Consider the following 25,581-nt stretch of genomic DNA (forward strand, 5'->3'; position numbering starts at 1 on the left):
AGCTAAAATTATCTAATTATCTATTTCAGTTAATGTTGATGATTGCGTTGTTCCTTAATTTTCGAATTGGATGCGGCTTATTATTTTTTGCAGACTATAAGAGCAATACTATAAAAGTAAACTTGAACTTTCGATTATGTCAAACAGAATTTCTGAATCTGGAGCTCCCAGAGGATCGTACAAAACGAAAGTATGTTTCAATGTCCATCAAACAAAAAGTGGAATTGCTGCAAAAAATGGATAAAGACATGAAGAATGTGACAGAGAGGTTAGTGAGAACGAAAAAATTTCGATTGACAAGTTAGTCGGTATTCTCGGTCGGCACAGCAATCAACGGGACTTGAACAGCGGAACTTTGCAACTGAACAAAAAATGATGTCTGTTTATAGAATTAAAGAGAAAGTATTATCACATAAAACGAAGCAACTTAAACAACTTACATGGAAAGAAATGTTTAATAAAGTAAACAAATAAATATTAAGCTTTGATACCCTTTAGATCATAATTGTTCTTTATTTCATAAATTACGGTTTCAAATTTTTAATTTTAGAATTTCTGCATGCCATCTTACGCGATTTAAACTGATGATCTATAATCCGTAAAAATCGATAATCCGGAATCGCCGAAGTCCCGATGAGTCCGGATTAACGACTTTTGACTGTATTATTCTTATTGCAAAAATTTGTAACTGAAGATATTTATCTTTTGACAAGTGCTAATAAGAGTTAATCAAATTTTTATCTTCAAATCTTTTAACAAGATCTTCTAAATTAATTACCTCCATTTTCAGATTTTCATATTCGGTTTTGGTATTGAAAATATCATAAAACTGGATTTCAAACCATTAAAATTTTAAATGTTTTCTTCAAATTCTTGTCATAATAATGCTAATTAATTTATGGGAAATGTATTGGGGGCAGCATAAAATTACTTTGAGGGCCATATCTGACCCATGGGCTGCCTTTGACTTTTTCAGTGCTTTACTAGAAAACAAATAAATGTATGTGATTAAAATTAATATGGGCTGTCTCCATTGATATAATATCTCTTCGCAGCAGAATGAGAAGGTGAAATCAGAGCTAATGCAACATAGTGACATCAGACTACTTCCTGTTAACTCCCTGTACGAGGATGGCATCGGCAAGAGTTTACTCAAAGGAATGACCTAGCTCTTCTTTCTAACTCTGGGGGGAAAGAGAAGTTATCTGGGTGTTCAGTGCCCCTCCTAAATTCAAAAAATTTTGACCACCTTAATTTTTGCTGTTCTGTGCTCTTCAAAAAATTTTTCCACTCCTAAATTCTATGGCACCAGTTCTGTTGGAGCATTAATATTCTTCTGTCTGACCTAAACAATAAGTAAAATTCCAATCTTACCATGTTTACATGTCATCTAACTAAACTTAAATTGATGATCTAATCCCAAATCTGGAATTGCTGGGCTGTTCTGGATCTCAGACTCTATACAATAGCTGTTAATTTGCATTTTACGTATTCCCTTGGAATTAAAAAACAATGCTTGCAACTTAAACTAATTGATGTAAAGGGTGTCCTGACATGATTCTTATAAAGATGTGTAATAGTGCTATGTGCATAATTAAATCAATGTTTAAGTGTTTTATTTCTAAAATTTTTAAGCAAACAAATTGTCCTAGTGTATTCTTATAGTCCACTTGCTTTTGAATGCTTCCTTATTACCTTTTGAAGTATTATATCTTCCTAGATCTTCTCTGCATTCATCAGTGGGTGGTGCACCCACATTAAATAATTATGCTGTAATATGTTCCTGTATAGGTAATTGATAAAGTTACTTCTTTGCTTTGTTTGTAGTTGAGTCAGGATATTTAAAGTTGCAGGATATAATAATTTTATTTTCTTATAGTTATTTTGTAACTTTTAACTTTTTTAATATAACTTTTTATTACTTGTGTATTTTTTACATATTTCAGTCTTTATCTATCCATGATGCTGCTGTGTGTAATTGCCATTCTGATAACAAATTATCAGACATGCTTGCCCTTGTGGAAGATGGATATTCTTGTACTTCTAAGCCAGAAGCTGACCGCATTAATTTTGGAATTAAGTTACAAAATGCTCTCCAAGAATTTACTGGATCTTTTCTTCCTCATATGAAGGAAGAAGAGGAGGTATATTAATCTATGATATTAATGATAAATTTGTAAATAAATATAGGTGAATATGCTTCTGAATATTGATAAATTATTAGATTTTTTTGAAGCAGGAACTATGAAAATGTGTTAACCAATTACACCATGAGAGCTCACACGAGAAAACTATAACTTCTTCTCTAACTAAAGGATCAAAATCTGTATAATCCAGGATGCCTATTCTATGATCACTGGATCTGTCTACAACTTGAGCGAACAATATTGACTCAAAAAAACCGGTATGGACAACCCATCACAACTTATTGGAGAAAGCCATTCTGTGGTCCTCAGTTGGTGGGCGGGTGGGTCCATTTGACTTTACTGAAAGGGTACAAGGCTTCAAGGAGCTTTAGACCAATCGCAGTACAGACGAGTGACGAAATTTGTAGCGCGCGCTGGCTGAAGTTCTACGAATATTCTGCCATTATTTCACTAACTCAAACGCTGCATTTGTAGTTTGAAAAAAATGGCACAAAACAGTATTATGACCAACACGCAGCAGAATATGCTGCTATGTTATCCTTTTTTTAAGGGGGAAGTTAACGCAGGAATTTAGGACTAAGAAATATAGAGTGATATGGGATGCCATGAAAGCAACGGTAAATAGATAAGAGTAAATGAATTAAGCTTACTTCAAATCTTTTTAGAAATAAACAATTTTATTCATTTAAATTTATAATATGATTAACTTGCATTACAATCTAATTGCAAACTAAGTTCTTTTTTTTTTTAATATGCTTACATTAAGCTGTTTTCACGCATTTTATTTTACAATTAATATTAGAAAAATATTTCTTTAAGTAAGAAATTAGAAAGAAAATATTTCTTCCTTTTTTTTATTTTCTTTTTCTATGAAAATTATTTCTTTCAGGAAAAGGACTAAAATTCATTCGCTATTACAGTACGGCCGATTGCTGCTGCATTCAGCTATCACACACGCATCAAAATGTTTTATTTTAAATAATTTATTCTATAATTAACATGAAAGAAAATATTTTTTCAATATAAAATATATACCAAAATTATATTCATCTATCCTGTATGTGTGATTAATTCGTATTGTAATTTTTGTCACACAATTACTAATACTTTTTTTTTAATATTACATTGCTGTTATTTTAATTTCTTATATATATATATATAAACTGCTTATTTAAAATATTCTTCCTTCTCAAAAGATTTTATTCTGTGAAAATAATTAAAAGATAGTAATATTATTTTTCACAATGCAAGTACCAAAGTAAAAATAATCAATGTACGACGTATGTAGGAAATTGAGGAACAGGGTTTAAGATGAATCGTTCTTTGACAAAACGTTTCTTTGACTTTTCGTGATAATTTAAACTCGGATTTTCGTGCTTTTTTTTTGCTCAAAATAAATAATCCATTAATTAATTTAGTGCAAAAAAATATTTTCTTTACCTTTAAACAAAACGATATTCGCGTTAATAATATTGTAACTAAATGCACTTAGATAATTTCATATAAGAAAATCTTTTATATTAATTCAGATTATTTTATAAATTTATCAGTGTTTCTTAAATATACTGAAGGTGATTTTTTTCCAGATTTGCATTGTTTCTTTAAATATTTTTCTGCAGTTGAAGTCCTTGTCAAACCAGCGTTTCGACACGTTAAATATAAACTAATAATAATCAATATCTCTTTTACAATATAAAAATGAGAACTCTGCCATGAACAGTATCTTTTTTTTTAAGTTTGCAAAGAAACAATGATTTTTTAATACTAATGGATTACAAAAGTACTATTCCATGAAGAGGAAAAAAAACATTTTTGTCTCTAGCGCGCGAAACTATGTATCGGAAATTCTAAAGGTATGTCTCAGTCTTATAGCATTGTTACTTTATAGCATAATACAATAATAATACAGTATAATTCTTCTAATAAGCCAACCAGTGGCCGAGCGGTAGAGTCGCTGAACGTAGGTAGTTTGGTCTGAGGTTCGAATCCCACGAACGAGCTGCCTGCATCAGCGTTTCATGGCTTTCCTCATATGTAATGTGTATACAAGCCAGTTTCCCTCAGAAAGTCCTCCCTTAGAAACCAATTTTAAAGCGTAATAAAATTACACACACACATCTGAAATCTGAAATCTGAAATCTGAAAGCTTTCAGATTTTATATTACTCCCAAAAGGCCGTTTTTTTAAAAAAATTTTTGCGTGTTACCTTTATTTATTAAATATCATGTTCTTCGCATTTAAACCATAAAATTCAATTCAACAGCAAAATCATATAATTAAAAAGAGCATATCTTTAGAAGTTCCGATACATAGTTTCGCGCGCTAGAGATGAAAATGTTTTTTCCGTACAATGTTGCCATTGCTTGCTTTGAAATCATTCAGTTTCTTAATCAAACACTCATAAATGCTTTACAAAATATGAAATAGATAATAAAGCAAATTCCCAGTTCCAAATTCTGGCCTCCAAGATGCCTATATTAGGACGGAGGATTACATTATTCAAAATTTCATGGCTCTAGGTACCATTGTTTTATCACTGTGCGAGAAACATTCATACATTTATGCAGATTTCTCTTTATTTAATTTCTTTAAATATAATACAATGCGATGATATTTAGTGGCAACTATTTGAAAAGTGAAACGCTACAAAATGGCAAAACGAAATTAATAGCCCTTCTGGGCTAAAACTTATTTTTAAAAGTATCACACTAGTAGTAGTACTGCTACTGAAAAAATATTATAAAGCTATTTTATAGTTTTATAATTGTTTTTTAAATTTTTATTTTACAGTAGTGTGAATTTCGCGTAATAATGAACAACATTCCTTTTTGTGTACAGTCGTAAGGTATTCAACTGTTAGATTTTAAAATAAACGTAATTCTTGCTGTACATAAATCAAGTAGAAGCTTATTGGATGTCTATATGTGCTTAATAAACTTATTATCTTCTACATTTTTAAAGCATAAATTTACGATTTATATCTATAATTTCAGAAATAGTATAAATAACCTTTCTTTCAGTAGAAACTGCATTCTTGTTTTCTGAATGTGGCTCCAAATACTCTATCAGTTCATCGCAAATTAAAATAACTATAAATTTTGGCAATCTGAAATATGCACTGAAAACATCTTCTGGCAGAGCAAAAGCATCAACATATTTTCTATAAATTCGCCACCGATTCAGAGATCTACGACCGTATTCTTCGTTTAAATATGAAAAAAAAATCAGCTGCGAAAACATATACAAAGCCATTGTCTGCTTAGTACATCAACTGCACAACCCTGATTGACAACACGGCAACACATTTTTGCGCGCTTTCTACATCTTCCGTACTCAGAGAATATAGGATGTCGGGCAGACCTGTTTTTCACTAGATGCGACATCTGGCGGCCCACGACTTGCTGTCGACTCTCGTAGCATAGAATAACCGTCCAGGTGATGTAACATATCATCTATTGTATTTAATGAGGCATCACTCTAGAAACTTATAGGCTTTTTAGAGTAGAAAGCATGACATATTGACTACTCTGTTTCTAGGATTTGAACAATAGATCTTAAAACTGCTGGCTATATGTGCTGACCATATACAACGCAAGAAAATGCATGTGAGAATGGGGTAATTCCTTACAATTCCTTAATTGTGGTCTTGGATGGATGCATGCACAAATTTAAAATATACGATTAGGATGAAATAATAACAAGGATTTGAATTATCTGCAAGAGCAGTGGAGTTATCTTTTTTGGCTTCTGTTGACTACTCATGTTTTATGTCTTAAAAACTCTTGCTGCAGCTACAAGATAACAGTATTTTTAATATGTTTTATTGGAACTTTTATATTTTAAGATAATTTGATTTTAACTGATTATTTTGTTTACAATGCTTTATTTGAAGTCAATTTTATGTTCGAAATATCTTTAACATTTCTGCTATGGTCTAGTTATTATTGCTTTTAACAACAAATATAAAATTTTGAAATCTAATTAGAATATACTATATATGTGATGTATCAGCTTTTGTTTGGAATAAATAGATTGGTGAAGAATCATAGATGTAGTCGTAGCTTAAAGTATCAGACGATAAGTTTAAAAAACAGGATCCATTTATTATTATTCAGGAGAAATAGCAGTTACAGAAAATCAGATCTCTGGAGTAAATAAAAAAGAACTACTAATAACTTTTTGTATGAAGTTTACTGCATCGTTACATTAAAGAAAAGACCCCGATATTTCTTGGTGAGTCCTTTTATAGCCTCTGGAAAGGTAGAGCTTCCAAGAAATGACGTCAGCCTCGTCAGCCATTCCAGTTCGCTTTAAATATCTCCAGAACATTCTATAACTGTACGTGTAGAAAAGGCGGGAAAAACAACATGACTACTGGGCTGTGGATTTAATTCCACATACTTTCAAATAAGAGACCGTCACCATTAAAAATGAAAAGAATATACAGTTAGAATTTTAAGTGTATTTTTGACTATGGAATTTTATTATTACACACACACATATATATAATAAAATTTTGCTCATTTATTGAAGCAATATTGTGTTTATATTATGTATTATATTTTTAAGGTATTCCAGCCTATGTTGATGAAGTATTTTGAATATGAAGAATTGAAGTGTTTGAAAGAGCAGGTCATTGAAGAACACAGCAAATGGCATGTCTATGATACAGAAAAGCATTTTTTGGAAGAAGCAGAAGCTGATTTAAGTAAGTGTGTTGCATGTTTTATTTTCATGCATATTGCATTTTCCTCATTCCTTGTGTTATTTAACTGATAAACTTTTATTGTAAAATTTCAGTGAGATTAAAAAAATGAATTCAACAGAATAATTAAACACTACTTTTATCTTGTTGACCATGACACTAATGTGAAGCAGTAGAATTTAGCACCAAATATAGATAAGCTTGATGCAACAACGCACTGATAAATGTCTGTGCTTTCATTTGATATAATTGTGATTGATTCTCATTGAGCTGCATTTTGTTTTTATGAACAATGACATAAACTAACTATTACTGCCATATTTTTTCCCTTGTATTCTGAAAAAAGATTAAAAATTAAAATTAAACTTATTTCCTTCTACAGAGCAGTAAGAAATAAATTATTTTCAAAGTTATGGAATCTTCCAATGAAAAAAGTATCTATTAATGGAAATTTTATGGCCAATGAAACAATAATAGATTGGAACAAATACCTATGGGAAGATTTTTATAGGTTTCCAAACAGAGCTTCTGTAAAATCAAAAGACCTAAAAAGTAGTAGAAACCGACAAAAGTCTTCTTACGAAATGAAAACTTGAAATGGGTCGAATACGAATTGTTAATCAGATAAAAAGGCATCAGTTCTTTTAGAATTCTGCAAAAACTATTGGTGCATCTTTGGTGTGATATCTGTCAACTTATCTGACATATACTTTGAGAAGTTTATACTTATCTGAAATAAGGTTTTATCACTTATTTATTTTGTTATTTTGGAGAATGGTTTTGAAGTTCTACCAAAAAAGGGGGGGGGGTCCTTTATATAATTACTTATCAATATTATTTTTAAAATTTTGACAAATAATATCTTATTTATTTTTGAGATACCTTAAATAAATTTATACAAACATTTGTTTACAGACTTTACATTCAAAATATATATTAGTTAAAAACATTATGGACAACTCAAAATGTCAGATGCAAATGAATAAGGATATGATCCTTCTTTTGGCATGACAGCCAATGTAGTGCCAGTGGTAATTGCTTTCCATGGAACCCTTAAAGATCACACACCCAAAGGCACATTATAATCAAAAGCACCTGCAGTTTTTTTTTTTTTTGCATCTCTCATAATAAGAAATTAACAAGGAAAGGTCCATTTATTTTTTGGTAATTACATTTGCTGCTGTTAAGATGAGCTTCTGTGTATGAAATATTGCAGTTGGAATTTTCCTAAGTTCTAAAAAAATTGGTTAATTCCTATCTGAAATAAGATTATTACTGTTATTTATCCCAAAGATGGTCTGAAAGTATCGATTGTGACTTACTACTGCTCTAGTAAAGTGTAATTTTTTAATAATAGGCATTTTAAGGCTATTAATAGTCTTCCCCATTTTCAATATTAATGCATGTCATCATTGCTGCACAGCACTATATTCTTCATCTCATTTGAAACTGTAGTCCAAGTTGGCTTTTATTCATGTGCTTTTTACAAGGTGAAGCATATTAAACAGAAATGGAGTGAGAAAACAAAATTACATGCCCAGTATGGTGTTTAACAATAACAAAGAGGAAAGTTGTATTTTTCTTCTTTTATGTTATTATTAGTATCCTCTGCTGTTAATTTTAACTCTTTAACTTTCAGTGTACTGTGATTGAAATCCATGACAGATTATGCATAACTTTAAGGACTATAAAAACTAATTTACCTGTTATTGTTTTACAGCAGTTGTTATATTTTAAAATGTGTAGAATGCTTACCCAGAAAACTTGTTACGAAATATCATTTAAAATATTTTTATACTATAAATGTGTGAAGCTGACTAAATCAGAACATCATAAGTATCATTGAAGACCTTTTATTATTGATGTCAATTATAAAAGGTCTTCAATGATATTTCAATTGTTCAACGATACTTCAATAATCTTTCTTCAGTGTAATTTCTCAAATCATATCAAATATATAATTTCATTATACCAATTTTTGTTAGGTGTATCTCAGATTTTTATGGATAATTAGAAAAAATGGTATTTTTCAGTTCCAAACTTATTTAAAGTTATTGAATTGAAAATTGAAAACAGAACATTGTATTATTTTATGAAATTTAATGAGGTACATATTTTTGTTCTTTTTTAATCAGAAATTGATGCAGGTACTAGTGACTTGAAGGACAGTATCTCCTGCTTACCTCCTGAAATTTTGTCTCATATTTTGTCTTTCCTATCGCCTCAAGATCGTCTGCGTTGCTCAGGTGTTTGTCATTTATGGTATGATATCGCACATGGACCGTCTTTGTGGAAAGAAATTTATCCTTGTTTCTGGGGTCATGGTAATCATGATCTTCTTACTTTTAAAATATTTTAATTAGTATTTAAACGTGTTTTAAATTTAATAAAGTCATGGTAAGTTAATACTAATGAAGGACATTTTTTTATATCTGTTGCATCTCTGGCTTATTACGGCTAGCTTCGAGTTAACCGAAAATACCTTACCAATGGTTTAAGACCATTGAATACTGGTCGCCCTAATTCAGAATGGACTGTCTGCCTGGTCGGTTTCCATAATTTTTCCCATGTGTAACATCAATGAAAGCTAGTTTCCTTTAGAAAGTCTTTCATTAAGTCAACCCTCTTTTTAGGTAAATAGCACTTTGGTGCTTTCCCATATGCAAGTAACCTAACCCGTTTAACCAGGTGAACTGGGTGGTGGGTTAATATAAAAGAAGAAAAAGTCTGTCTTGGAAGAAGATAAGTTTATTTATTGCAGAGTGATGGATAAATTACTATCCCAAAATTAGATCATTATCTACACCTCCCTCTAGAAAGTTGCTAACATTTGCCAGGCTAATACACAAAAGGTAACAACCATTTTAAAAATGCAGCGCATTAAACGTCCCATAAAAGAGCACTAAATCAATGAAATTGAAAAAAGCAACATCCGCAATAAAACACTTGTCTCTCTGAAAAATTTCCTTTTATAATTTTTTGCACTGTTGTTTTCCCCATGTGCAGAGTGACCTGTTTTCAATTTTAAAAAAAATCAGATAATTATACAAATTTACATTGTGTATGCTATTGTTCTGTCCATGTGCACAGTGATGTGTTTTTGCTTAAAAAGAAATCAGAGACTTGCATAAATTCCACATCAGGGAACAATTTTTAATCCTGAAATTCAGTGGAACAACTTCATGGAATGTGAATTTTTCCATATTGTACTATTGGGCAAAATGCCATATTTTTGAAGAAACACAATGCTTACCTGAGTTGCTATATAAATTTATTTAGGCAACATCATGACTTGCCTATATGGGCAAAATAGTATGTTGTGTCAGGAGGGTGTGGATCATAAAGAACCAAAATTTTCAGTGTTAAGAGGCCTATGAAAAATACAAAAACGAAAACAAAAGTGTGTGTGTGTGTGGGGGGGGGTAATCTTAGTGAAAGCAAATGGTGTCATAGTATTTGGGAGTTGTTTTCATCCACAACAGCACATAACTTAATAATTAAATTTTATGTGATCCTGAATAAATAAACTTTGTTAAATATTTATATTATACATAATCCATAAGCATTGTTAAAATTACTCTCTTAAAAATAAGTCCAATGTAAAATCGAGTTTTTATCATAAAAATAAACCAAGTAAGTAGTTTCTTGTTGCTTCCTATTGGAAAATAAGAGTAATGCGAATAAAAATATTTTTCTTTCTGTTTCAAAGTGAGTAGTTCTTATTTTGAACACTGATTTAGATTTTAATTTAAACAAATGAACATATTAAACACATAATTTATGCAGCAAATTGAGGTGCTTGAAAATACTGTTAATTATTAATAATTTTCTGTCAAATATGATATGTGTTATTTCTTTTTGCTGCCTTTTTTTTAACTACCTTCAAATTACTATGAGTTTTGGTTAATTATGAATGTCTTTTTCAATTATTATCCTGGTTAACTGGCTGTTGACTGTAGAATTGTAGTATATGAACATTACATTTTCTAAATAAATTTTTCTCAAGAGTTATACAAAAGCATAATTTTTGCGGGTAATTTTATATTTTTAGTGAGACAACATGCTCTTAATAAGCTCCGTCCTGACTTGATGCAACCTCGAATGATTTTTGATAAGCCACATTGGTTTTTAACAAAGATATAAATTACTTGGTGCTGTTAAATTTCAATTTGGAACCTGCCTTTTACAGAACAGCAAGCAGTAGATTGTTTTCAAAGTTATGGGATCCTACCATCAAGAAAAAGTGTGTAATAATGGGCATGATATGGTCAGCTGAAAATGGCCGACAAAACTAATAGACTGGTGCAATTATCTGCAGGAAGTTTGTACTCATAATATTCTAAATGGAGCATATGGTAAAATTGGGAAGCCTAACAAATTAGTAGAAATTATACAAGCCTTTTTACAAAGCACAAAAACAAAACAGGTGGAATACTGATTTTTATTAAGTAAAGAGATGTCAGTTCCTTCAGAATTTCATTAAAAATTTAGCACAACTTTGGCAGTATTTTCTGCCAATTTTCATGTTTCAATTTTAGCCAAGTTTCATGGTCTGTGAGATAACACATAAACTTTTAGGTTTTTTAGTGTTTCAGAAAATGTATCTAATAGCAGAAAATATATCTAATAAGATTTATTTTCAATTGCTCAAGCGAGGTATAATGCAGGATATTTTTCTGAATGAGACTTTAAGAGAGAAAAGCAAGTGTGTTAGAAATAAATAATTATATATATAAATTAGCTAATTTTGGAAATAGGTCAAAAGAGTGGTCCTCTCCCCATTAAATTAGAATTCTTTACATCACAAGCCTTTAACATTAGTTTTTACTAATTCCATTTCTTTCTTTTTTAGCTTAAATGAGTCTCAAAGTTTTTCAAATTAAAACAGTCATAGCATTATACAATTCTATGTAGTAGTAAATTTTAATGCTAAAATTAATTTTAGAAAAGTAAATAGAATAGAATATTTGTGTGTGTGATTATGGCAAAGCCTCGAGGGCTATCTGCCTAAGAGGAGGGATGCCTTCGTGGAGGACTTTCTAAGGGAAACTGGCTCGTATACACGTTACACATGGGGAAAACCACGAAAACGCCCATGTTCGTGGGATTCGAACCTTGGACCGAACTACCAGTGTTCAGCGATTTTACCGCTCGGCCGCTGGTGGGCTGAATAGAATATTTGAAACATCAGAAAAACAGCAATAATAGTGTACTAAATATCAAATATTTTTCAATTAATTACTATGTAAAGTATTTAATTGAAAAACATATTTCTTCATAGCTCCCTTTATACAAATGCTGTATTTACTCAAAAATAAGAACTGCCATATATTTTAGAAAAACATTTTACAAAATAAAAAAAGGTTGGTGAATTGTTATTTTGTTTTTCTGTTATTCTGAGACAGAGAATCTGAGTTATTACCCTTCCTTCTGAATTTCACTAAAATAACAGTACCGTTAGCTGTAGCTCAAAGTTAATTGCAAGGAAAAGTTTGTGATAAATTGTTACATATTTATTTTCAAACATATCGGTATAGTGGATGCAAATCTGAATTGAAATCATTCAGCTAGATATGACTATTGTAATTAGCAGTAATTATATGTTAATTATTTATTAGTATTTATATAGAGCAACTATTCTATGTGATATAAAAATTAAACTTCTTCTCATTTTTCAGTTTCACCAATTAAAACACAATTTGTAAGATCTTGCTGTATACTGCTATAAGATCCTACTATATTGCTACTAAAATTTAGCAAATAAAGTTTATCTTATTTTGAGGTAAATATGATATATGGGAGAATATTAAAAAAAAAACTGGAGTATAAGTTCCTATCTACTAAATCTTAAAATATGTATGATAACAAATAGAAATTGAAATATTCTGTGTTGCATAATATACTTATAAAAAATATTTTATTTTGGCTCCTCTGGATTTTTTGAAACAATTATTTCACTAAAATCTTGCCAAAAAGCTCCAATCTAAACACATTATTATGATAATTTAGCATTTGTCACTAGAATAGTTTTGAATAGTCTCTAGAATACTCTTGCTGCTGCATAAATTCAGTGAGATAACACTTCAGATAATGCCACAGTATCCTTCTTTATTCATTGTTGTGTTATTTGGCCAATTTGTTGTTCATGTGCACTAGTTTTTGGATCTACAAAGTTAAAAGAATGGTTCACAGTTCATTTTATCAAGATTATCCTTTTTTTGTGCTTCTACAAAAATATGTTGCTGAAATAGGTTGAACATGGCTAATGATATTTTGCAGAAGTGTTTTGGCAACTATTGAGAATCAGATAGAACTCTCCTGTTTTGCAAAATTAATATTTTTCGTATGTAAAAGATTCATCAGTTTTGACATGTTATGTGTCGTGCAGTTTGATCTTTGCATGTTTGGCAAGATGCTTTCACTTGATTGATGTTATTTGTATTGACCAGTAGTAAATAAAAGAAGACATTTTTGCTCTACAAAATCATTTTCTGTCACAGATGCTTTCTTTCTTTCATTTTTTTTTGGGGGGGGCATTGCATAATTTCACAATGCCATATAAGTTGGTTATAAAGTTTAATCTCGTGGTTGTTCTCTCAAAATGCTATGCAATAGATCTTTTTCTTAAAAGAGGTGAAGAAATCTTTTTCAGTCTGTGGCAGACTGAAAGTAATTAGCAAGCTTATAGTCAAAGTATTAATTTAAAAAGGTGGAATTAATATAACTCTAAGAACTGAATATAAGAAGCTAACACACAACAGTTAAAAGATTTGCAGAAATATGACTAGGTTTACAACTTTAGGCAATTTATCGTGGCTGCTTCAAAAATCCATGAGCATTTGCATGTTTATATTTTAAAAGGGCAAATATTTGCTAATATTTGATATTTTTGCTTACTTCAACCACAGAATATGATTACATAATTATATGTATCACAATTATTAACAGCATATAATTCACATTATAATTTTTGTGTGTCACAGTTTTTATTTAAATAAAAATTCTAAATCATACTTTTACTAAAAACTACTTTTCTAAATCATACTGTAGGTATCTGGGAAAATTATGATGATAACCATGAAGATCGCATTGAAAAATTTTATTCAGACTCTATTGGTAGTGCTCGTCGGTATAGGGATGAAGATGCTGATATAGATGAATACGAAGAGGCTGAATATTTCTCATCTGAAGATGACTATTCTGAGCATTATATTGAAAAATATCAGAAAGAGATTAAGTCTTTGGATTCAATCATAAAATATCTTTTACCTTTGGTAGGAACCGGTGTTCAAAAAATTGTCCTTTCATCATGTAGGAGCCTAACAAGTAAACAAGTGAGTTTTTATATTTTATTAATTAATAAAGATAGCATATTCTTATATTTAATAGTGTCTTAGTATTTAATTGTGGGTATAAAAATATACCAGTAATTTAAAATGGGGTTGTATTTTTGTACTTTCATACATGGTAGTCTGTTTGTTATTATTTAATTATAGCTATAAAGAATTTTAAGTCAGATGTTTAATAAAATTTTTTAAGGATTATAAAGTACAATAATCTGACATACCTCAGCACACCTGATAATCTGGCATCCCCCATTGTCAGCATTCGTATTTAAGATGACATTAGTAATTCTTTTGGTAATATTTTGAAAAGTCTGACAGTTTTTTTTTCTTTTTTAGTTAGTCATTCATTAAAAACAAAATTTTTGTATATTGTTTGCTTTCATTATCTTTGTTTAAAATATTGCTCTGACTTGATAAAAGTGTTGATAAGGAAATAAAATGAAAACATGTAACTTTTAATTATTTTAAGTGTATTGATTATACTGGTAGCTAAAAAAAGGATTAGTGGATTGTTTGTTATCATTTTAAAATAACAAGCTTGAGAAAATAACGTGCATTTCTTTTAAAAAAATTAAAATATTTTGCTGTTTTAGAAAAGTGTTCAGAAAGAATGTTTTGCATGCAGAGATATTTGATTTACTGCAAACATATTTTATAAGATAAATCAAGAAAGAAAATAATCAATTATATTACAATAAATATTAATTTAATATTTATTTTTCAAAATTTGATCAAAATAAAAATTGAAATTTATTGGAAAATTTTGTTGAAAAAATTTTAGGGAAGACCATTGGAAGTTTCCTATCCCCAAATGATCTGCAAAGCATTAAGAAAAACTCATGGTGAAGTGCTAAATGTAGTAGATATGAAATTTGCTAAAAAATGGAGAAATAAATATTTATCCTCTTCAGAATTTTTTTTTTTTTTTTTTTTGGTCTGTCCTCCCCTAAGAATGGAATTTATGAAAGCAAGCATTTAAACCTTATTTGAAAAGACTTGCATTAGCAACAGTGGCATAGTGAGTGTAAATGGCAAACGGGAAATGATACCTTTTTGGTGCCCCCCTCGGAAAAACATGTAGTAATATAATTATAGAATATACTTGTAATAAGAATATGATACAAATAATAATAAAATGTGGTATCTGCCTTAAAATACTATATAGCAGTGGTTCTCAATCTTTTGACTAACACATACCACCTAAGCAAAAATTTGAAACCTTTAGTACCACCACTACAAAGCAGGGCTGTGGAGTCGGTAGGGAAAATGACCGACTCCTGGAATTTTAATGACTCCGATTCCCTCGTATACATATATATATATATATATATATATGTGTGTATGTGTAAATTTATTTACTAAAGAAATATTGATTATATTATCTCCTAACATAAATTTAGTTGAAGTATCTAAAAAGAGTGAACCCTTATGTAGGAATTAACCGATATATGATAAGATCATACAACATTTGATATATGTGTAAACATATAGATGGGTTACAGCTTATTTTTTTAATATAAAAGAAGTAATAGATGCTACAGAAAAACATTGATGGCATAGTAAATTATTTATATTAATTACCATTTATTATGAAATGGAAAAACTGGCATTAATTATTTCTAAGAAACAGTATAGCTTCGGCAAGATTTTCTTTGTTGGAGGGCCATAGATCTGATTTGATAAACTTCAGAGCTGAGAAGAGTCTTTCCACACTAACTTAAGTAGGAAGAAGAGCTGTTACTACTTCTTTTAACTTTTCAGAATAGATTTTTATGAGTTCTGAAAGAGGTGTCTTGCAAGCGCAATCATATTTCTGTATTTCTTCAAAGGCCATGTAGAAATCTTGTTTGTATTTTTTCATTTTTATATCTAAAGGCTCTTGTTTTTTATTTTCATTCGCTTTGCTTTAGCCTTTTCAATATTATCCAAAAATAATTTCTCAAAATCTAATTCATTAATGGAAAAGGATGATAGAGACTCAATTGCAATGTCTGCAGTTTGACTGTCCTCCAATTGCTGTGAGAATAATTTCATTCTTAATGAAAGTTCATAGATGGACTTAAGTTATGAAATTAAAATTCAATGTATTTTGCAATAAAATTGTAGCTTCACTTCGGGTATTACTTGTGGTTTGTCCTCTGCTACTTTTTCTAATAATTCTACTAATTCTTCCAACCCATTGACAGTAACACAAACCGCTTGGGCTCTAGCACTCTGTCTTGTTTCAGATTCATGTTTCACCGTTTTCTTTAAAGCATTTTTTAATTCCCATGGTAATTTTGAACATGAGAAAAAGAGATACATATTTTCAGTTATTCCAAAACATGTTACAACGACTGGACCTTGCTTAGCTGCAGTAACTCCTACTAAATTTGGTGAGTGGTTGTAGTTTACAAATATCATTATTGTTTCCATAATACTTTGTTGAATGCCATGTATGTGACCTGTTATCATAGCAGCCTTATTATAACATTGTGATCTACAGTTTGTTAATGAAATCTGATTGGATTTTAATTTTTCTAAAATTTCAATTGGGGCTGCATCTTTAGCATATATTTGAATAAATCCCAAAAAAGATTCTTTGATAGAAATTATTCTACTGGTAAAATAAATATCTACATACTTTCTTGATGAGCGATGTCTGGAGTTGAATCAAATAAAAATTGATGATATTTATCTCTTTTGATGTCACTTATTAGTTGATTATTACAATTTGGCGGCCAAATTAATGATAGTTCAAGGTCGAAGGACTGTTATTATAATAAAAGATTAGTGTATTGTTTGTTATCATTTTAAAATAACAAGTTTGAGAAAATAACATGCATTTCTTTTAAAGAAATAAAAATATTTTGCTGTTTTAGAAAAGTGTTCAGAAAGAAAGAAGAAAGAATGTTTTGCATGCAGAGATATTTGATTTACTGCAAACATATTTTATAAGATAAATCATGAAAGAAAGAAAATAATTATATTACAATAAATATTAATTAAAAATTTATTTTTCAAAATTTAATCAAAATAAAAAATTGAAATTTCTTGGAAAATCTTGTTTGTAATGTGGACCATTTGGCACCCCTCTGTGAGTGGCACTTGGGGCATGACAGACCCCCTTGCCTTCTCTCACTACCCTGATTAAGCAATAATCTTGGTACTTATGTATTTTCCCATCAACTATTTTTGGCAAACATAAGTTGTGTAACACAAGAGAATCAAGGGCCAACAATGGATAAGCATCATACCAACAACAATAACACAATTTGATAAAATTTATATTAAATAATGTTCATTTTGTAAGGTTTTATAATTATTATTATGAACAGAACTTAAGTCTTTTAAGTGATGCTTACTTCTTAATCAATAAATTAAGCATGTGATTCATGCATTTCAAAATCAAGGAAAGCTTTAAATTTGTTTATCTCAAAATTAAATTTTTCAGGTTATGGTAGTATTACAGCCTATGAACTAATGGCTGCTACTTTGCTTTTGTATTATGGTTCTCAGTAATTATTGATGATGTCTTGGCTGTTACTATTTTAAAGGAATATGCTAAGTTGTTTTAAGTGTAATTATTAGTTCTTTATACGTAGGCATAGTGATATATTTGCCTAATTCTAATACTGTGTAAAAGTTATAAATCTATTTTTGTGTTGAACTAATGTGATTTATATATGATATTCAAGCAGTAAAATCAAATTTCTTTTTCTGTGCAGAGATTCAAAATTGTAATTTTTGTATGTTAAGATTTTATTATTAGGTTTATGATTATAAACAATGTTTTAATACACTATATTAATTGAATAATTATAATAATGATAATTACCTTACCTATAATATATTATAATAATTATAAATACCTATGACAACTATTGCAAGTATTCCAATAGGTTAGATTATTCATATAAAGTATTCTTCATTATTTTATTTTTATATACTTTGCCTGTTTTAAATATAATGAAATACTAAAATTTAATAAAATGTTTTAACTAATATATATATTTAGTTCAATGATTCAATATTTTTATTTTAAATAATGTGCTCATCATTATACAGAAGCATAAATTTTGAAACTGTCTATGTTTTTTTTTCTTCTAGTTGCGTTCAATTCTAATTCAGTGTCCAAATGTGGCATATTTAGATATTTCATACACAACAATTTTGGATTCTGCTTTCAAAGGGTATGAAAAATTTCTTTTGTATTCATGTGTTGCATTTTATTGTTCTTGCAATGTAATACATTGTCACTTGGCTTTACAACAAATATTTTTACAGAAGTAAATTACTGTATCAGTATAGGTGGTCGGTTATTTGATGAACTTGTTTAAGATTGATAACTGATTTGTGAATTGAAAATTAGACATCTGAGGGACTAAAAGTAAAATTTGAATTGAATAATGCAAATAAATTCGTCTTAGTTAATGATTTAGACTTAATGACTGTTTAGTTAACAATTTAATGGTTCTCTGCCATTATAGGTTCACTTTAAATAGTAAAAAAGTAAAGATTTTGGGGTCCTTTCTAATGATTTGTACCCTTCTTCTGAAAAGTCATTAACCATTCGTGACTAATTTTTCATTAAGGCATGAAAGATAACAAACAGCCTCTTAAGACATAAAAGACAACAGTTGTTTTAAAAATTATGCTGCACTAAGAATTACATAAAACAGCTACTAATTACCAAAATTAAAAATGAAGAATTATTTGTAATAAATTACTTTCTGTACCCCTTCACACTTTCTTTCTTTTTTTTGGGGGGGGGTGGGCACTGTTTTTTCCAAGTATGCAGTGATCTGTTCTATCTTCAAAAAACGTCAGAGATTTGATACACTTGACATTGTTCGCACTCTCGTTTTCCCCATCTACACAGCAATTTGTTTTTATTTTAAAAAATCCATAAAATTAATTTTGGCATTCTCTAAGCACCACATTTCTTAAAAACAAAACTCAACTCTCTATTTCTCAAAAAATATAACAATTTCCTTTTCATCAGCCAGCAAACTTCACAGCTTCTTTACAGTTTCTTATGAGGAAAACAAAAAAATGTATTCAAATGCACAAACACTAACTGAAAATAAACACTAATCAGAAAAATAATCATTGATTTTGAAGGCAGATATCAGCACGTCTGCTACGGACATGTGCGTTCCTGGGATGCTGTGCAAATATATTCTGGTGATGTTGTGGGTTGCCTAGTTTCGCAGAGGATTCCGATAATCAGAAAATACTAATTTTGGTAGTGAATGCACATCTTTTGGGGGTTCTGAACATTGTTTGAAAGTACAAATACAGAAGTTAATATAAATGTGAATTTATCTGCAGTAAAAGCCTGACTATCCAGCATTCAACTAACTAAAAAGCTCAAATAACTGGAATATATAAGAATTTTCAGAAAAGAAGTTTTCCCTGGAAAATGTAGTGAATGAAATTTTTTTATGCCTTTATAGTGCTCGTAATGCTATATAAGCCAGTCTAATTAATTCTAGATTAATCGATTAAGCTGATTAATTTTCAATAAGCCATCCTCACATTTTGAAAAAATTATTCAAATTTTGGACTGCAAGAAGTGGTGTATTTTCAAAGTTACAAGATCTGGGTGTAAAGCCAGAGTAGAGTTTGAAAGTGGATAAACAATGGTGATGTAATGTGAATATTTATACTGAGAGATTGGCAACATCTCCACTAATAGCTGAGCTTTTACTGTATTTTAAAAACATATTATTTATAATTCTTTCAAAAAAGTCTATGTAAGTTGGAAATGGAGTGATAAAATTGTGGGTACTCTTTTGTTATCGGTCTCTGAGTCAGAAAAGTCTGTATGTATGCATGTGTGTCTGGATGTATGTATATAAGTATGTACCTATGTATGTTTCTATATGCATATATACCCATACACATCTTACACACATGCGTATATACTTATATTTATAAATCTGCTCCCGATAACGGAAGAGTACCAAATTGAGTACGTTACTCTGTATTCAGTTGTATGTAATTGTAATGATGGCTTTAAAATTTTTTGTTGATATCAGTGCATGATTTTACTGCCAAATAAATTAATTACTGAGTATTGTTACAGGTATTAATCATTGAAATAACTGCATTTACTAATTATCAGATAGACTGGGTTAGGCACTTTTGCAGTTAGTTTGGTTAAACTTGTCTCAGGATAATATGCATTAGTATCGTCAGAATAAATATACAAGTTAATAAATATACATATTAAATATACAAGGGTGATGTACAAGCTCACATAAACCTTGCAGGACATAAAAAAATGACTTAGAATCACACTTCTAGAATGTATAAAACAAGGGTAAAAAAGGTAAGTTACATACAATGTGCAGAAAATAAATTGTGTTAGAAATGTGAGAATCTAGATGAGAATAAAATCTATGTAGCTGTAACAGGACATGCGTGAAAATACAATGAACACAAAATGAAATAAACAAGAGGAATGATTTGTTGATCATTATACTTGTAAAAGCATTCACATAATCAAAGGTAAATGCATATCTACTTAGGCTATTCAGAAAGTAAGGAACGTTTCCGTCTGACGTTGCTAGGTGCGCATCGATCACATATATTTTGGTGTCTGCGTGCTTGTCATCACAGTCGACGTCCAGCCACCACAATGGGAACATTTCCACGCTGCCCGTTTTTTCGATATTCAAATTTAAAATGTGTGCTGCAATTGAAAAGCCTGCCAGTTGTGAGGTGCGGTCTGTGATACATTTTTGTTGGCAAAAAACCTAAAATACCAATGAAAATTTATCAGCAAGTGTGTGAAGTGTATGGAAACAACGTAATGAATGAAAGTTCAATCAGGAAATGGTGCATTCAGTTTAAAAATGGCCGAACTAACATTCATGATGAAGACAAGAGTGGACGCCTTAGCATTGTAACTGACGAACTAATCGCTAAAGTTGATGAAAAGATTTGTGAAAACCGCCATTTCACAATAACGGAGCTAGTTTTCCACAAGTTTCACGGACTTTGTCGTTTGAAATTGTCACACAAAAGCTAGGCCACCGCAAATTTTGTGCTAGATGGGTGCCGAAATTGCTTACAGACAACCATAAAGGTCAGCAAATTGGGGCAGCTTTGACATTTCTGGAGGCCTATGACAAACATGGTGATTCATTACTGGATAGAATCATAACTGGTGACGAGACGTGGGTGAGACACGTGAATTGCAAGACAAAATTACAGTCCATGAAGTGGGGGCACACAAGTTCTCCCAAAAGACCAAGAAAATGTTTGCAAACCTTGTCACCAAAGAAGATTATGGTGACTGTGTTTTAGGATAGGCAAGGTGTGCTTCTAATTGATTTTCTCGAACGTGGTGCCATACGTGCCAATGAATGTGGTGCCACACTTCTAATTGATTTTCTCGAACGTGGTGCCTCTGAACGGTACTGTCAAACTTTGCGCAACCTTAGGAGAGCAGTTCAAAACAAGGAAAGTTGACGTCCAAAATTTGTTTTTGCACGACAATTCCTGACCTCACACGGCAAACCGTCAAGAATTCCTTAATTCATTCAAATGGGAGGTTTTTCCTCATCTGCCCTATAGTCCCGATCTTGCACGTAGTGATTTTCACTTGTTTCCAAGAATGAAGAACTGGCTAGCAACACAGCGCTTTGACGACGACAAGGAGCTGCGGTTGTGCATCACTGAGTGGCTGAGATTGCAGGTGGCAGAATTCTATGACAAAGGAATTTCAAAGCTTATCTGCCGCTATGATAAGTGCCTCAGTTTGTTTGGTGACTATGTGGAAAAGTAGAATTTTAGTCTCTCTTTCTGATGCATATAATATTTTTTTTCCCTTGTACTTAGTTTCTTTTTAATTCCAAAATGTTCCTTACTTTCTGAATATCCCTTGGATTATGTAAATGAATAACTGGATTTTGGCTCATTTAAAGCAGCATCTGAAAACTACCAAATAGCAGCAAATTCTCTGGATAATAATATCTCTCAGTATTCATATATTGAGAGAGATATTTTGTCTCTAGTGAGTGTAATAGTAATGCTTTACAGACTGAGAATGATGAAATGGTATTCCTGTCACTATCAATTATAATGTAATTCTGGTGCACAGGTTTAATGATTCACTCACAGTTTTAATGACTGACTGAAAAATACAGGAAGCATTCTCCTGATAGAAAAATTTCCACAGCATTGGTAGCAGAAATCATGATGGTCTTTTATCATCACAGGAAGATGAAATGCTGTGGAGTAGAACCAGATCTGCAGTTGAGTACACACAAGGTATGTCTGAAAGGTTCGGTGAATGGTCTCAGAAAATAAAGGAAACAACATTTACAAATAAAATACCTTTACTGGCCTTCAAAGTAATCACCATTAGCTGTGCAATTGCTCGAAGCACTGTGGTCATGCATTGCTGGATATCTGCAGCATCTATGAGGTGTAAGTCTTTCAGGGCTAATTTTAAGGCAGGAAAACAAAAAAAAGTCTGGCAGTGCAAAATCTGGAGAATAAGAAGGGTGCTGAAGAACAGAATTACAGTTCCATCAGAGTTTGCTTCTGCTCATCTGTCAGCGTGTGCAGTACAAATGTTTGTAAACAATAGTACTTACATTATCTTTTCTTATCTTCAACTTTTCTGCCATAATTTTCAAAGACAGCCGCCGATTATCCACAAACATCCACATTTGTTCTATGCTGTCTGGAATTGAGCTTGTTGGCGGTTGACCAGAAGTGTTTCAAGTGTTAAACCACTCGAACACACCTTTTTTATTCACGGCTTCAACACCATACACTTGCATTAGCATTTCATGAGTCTCTGTTGCCATTTTCCCAAATTTGAAGTTAAACTTCATGTTAACGGCAATCTTTTCTTATCTTCAACTTTTCTGCCATAATTTTCAAAGACAGCCGCCGATTATCCACAAACATCCACATTTGTTCTATGCTGTCTGGAATTGAGCTTGTTGGCGGTTGACCGGAAGTGTTTCAAGTGTTAAACCACTCGAACACACCTTTTTTATTCACGGCTTCAACACCATACACTTGCATTAGCATTTCATGAGTCTCTGTTGCCATTTTCCCAAATTTGAAGTTAAACTTCATGTTAACGGCATGCTCCATTTTGCAATGACACATGGTATGTCTTGTGTGACATTTTACATTGAGTCCATTAGCTTAGTCACAGTGTGTGCCACTGCTTCACTTCATTGATTTGCTTGATAGGGGGCGCTTCCTGGCATGTTTGTGAATGTGTATGCATTGGCATCTCATTCTAAACAACATGGTTTTTAACATATGGGAGCATTCATTGAACTTTTCAGGTGCATCTTGTATATATTAGGCATAACAGTTTAATGTAAATAGAAGGAATAATAAGTTTACGCTATTATGAGCAACAAAGCTGTACCCATTTCATTACTCAAGCAGGTAAGGTCTGCATTAAGATGATTTTCAACAATGCTTATGGAAAATTTGAACACATAGCCATATTGCCACTTTATTACACGTTTGTCTTAACAGCTTACCAAACATCATTTCCATGATGTGGTAACTAATTTTCTTGATAACATCCATGGCCTATCGCTGTAGTATGATGAAATGGTTGTACATTTGAATTCTTTTGTTTGAGATTGATTGGGCACAGAGAACCCAGGCTGTTGGATTGGACATGGGAGTATGGTTATGTAGGCCTGAGAACTATGTGCTGATCATTTTGAACATCTTATTTAAGGTAATTGGGTGTAATTGGGTACAAAATACCTGTGTCATTAGATTGGGTTTGGGAATCTAATTGGTATACCTTCACAACCATGTGATCATTTTCTTACATAAATGCCATGCTATATCTATTAGTTTTTATCTTTTCCAATAAAGACTAACTTTTGTGGCATAAAGTTTTTTCTTTCACATTTTTCTCGGAAACCGATTTGTTTGATTCTTTGGTCATTTTGTACAAACTCTTGAGTAATGAACCTCATTCTTCCAATTTTATAAGGTCTTGAAATGACACCGTGTGTGAGAAATGTTATGTGAGTGATATGAAAAGCATGTTTCAGTTTTGTGATACACACTGTGGGGTTTTCTGACTCCATAGTATTATGCAACATTCTAACTGAGAAACCTTTAATTTGGTCGCACAGTGTCTCTAAACTGTTTCTTTTATTTTTTATTCATTCATTTTTAAAATGTATTTTTAAAAACGTGTTGAAAACTGTTCTTTATTCTGTTACATTTTCTCTCCTTTTGCAGGTTAAAAGAATATTCTTGCTGCTTGTACTTGCAGCATTTAGATATGTCTGGATGCAAGGCAGTGACTAATTTAGGTCTGTTCAGGCTAGCTGATTGCATGGCTATGTTGCCACCTCATGTACCCAATGCATCTCACAATCTTCGAGATGTGTACCTTGAAGACTGTCAAAGGTATCAAAATCGTTTTCTGCCATGTGAAAATCCCAATGACTGTTTTTGTGAAATAGAGGAGAGTGGTCTTTGGCTGCAAAGATCCAGTCCATGTTATCAGTGTAGAGCAAATGAATTTTGCACTTCTGTATGCTTCTGGCAAAAAAATGGGGTGATGTGCCATTTAGCAAAATTATCTTTGCAGTGTCCTTTCATGAACTGTAGTGAACAATTTCAAATGCAGTCGGGACCTGCTTTATATTCTTCTGGTGCTAGCAGTATCTTAAAGACGACAGGGACTTTAGTAAACGATTCATCGTCTAATGAATTACCCCATGCTAGTTGTGATGCCAGATCCCTAAAGTATCTTAATCTTTCTGGTTGTAAAAAAATCACTGATGAAGGATTGAGGTAAGTGTAAAAAAATGAGAATTTTAAGGATTTTATTGGTTTATTTTCAAAATTTGCTTGTTATAAAATTTTATATGAGTTTGTGTTGAGGAAGAATAATAAAAATTGAATTTTTATTCATTTAAAATATATATTTTCAAAGATATTAGTCAGTACTCAGGTATTAGCTGGTATTCACTATTGTACCTCCATTAACAACAGCCATGATTCTAGTTTCCTGCTAGCATTGTCATGACATTGGAAAAGTGTATTGGATTTCATTAGCAAGATGCAATTTTGATTTTTGCGCTGGGGGAGCATTTGAGTTTGAGGATGGCATCTTTTAGTTATATTGGTGTAATAGTTTTAGTTGTACCAGTGTTCATAATGAGCTCGAATCCCATGGCAATGCATTTTTTCAGCCGCTGAAAGGTATCCTAAATCGTAATGCAACAAATTTTTAATAACTGTTCAAGAACAGCTCCTTATGTACATCTGGTGGATGCGCAGTTTCGATACGCTGGAGATTGCACTATTTATTCATAATCATTTGCACATTTGGTAAAAAAAAATTTATGCATATGGAATTTCAAAGCAATCTGATGATTTCTTC

General features: G+C 31.2%; 1 protein-coding gene across 1 annotated transcript in view; it reads left to right on the plus strand.

The window, feature by feature from the left end:
* LOC118188940 (F-box/LRR-repeat protein 5-like) overlaps window positions 1-25,581 on the plus strand; it is a 46,949-nt gene that overhangs the window by 14,305 nt on the left and 7,063 nt on the right. Inside the window, exons 4-9 of the mRNA XM_035359466.2 lie at window positions 1,947-2,144; window positions 6,717-6,855; window positions 8,988-9,176; window positions 13,903-14,186; window positions 18,288-18,370; window positions 24,429-24,989. Of these exons, the coding sequence (XP_035215357.1) occupies window positions 1,947-2,144; window positions 6,717-6,855; window positions 8,988-9,176; window positions 13,903-14,186; window positions 18,288-18,370; window positions 24,429-24,989 (1,454 nt within the window). The remainder of the gene's footprint in view (window positions 1-1,946; window positions 2,145-6,716; window positions 6,856-8,987; window positions 9,177-13,902; window positions 14,187-18,287; window positions 18,371-24,428; window positions 24,990-25,581) is intronic.

This window comes from Stegodyphus dumicola, chromosome 9, assembly GCF_044657685.1.
Source record: "Stegodyphus dumicola isolate Sdum_Otavi_A_Nest chromosome 9, ASM4465768v1".
Classification (NCBI taxonomy): Eukaryota; Metazoa; Arthropoda; class Arachnida; order Araneae; family Eresidae; genus Stegodyphus; species Stegodyphus dumicola.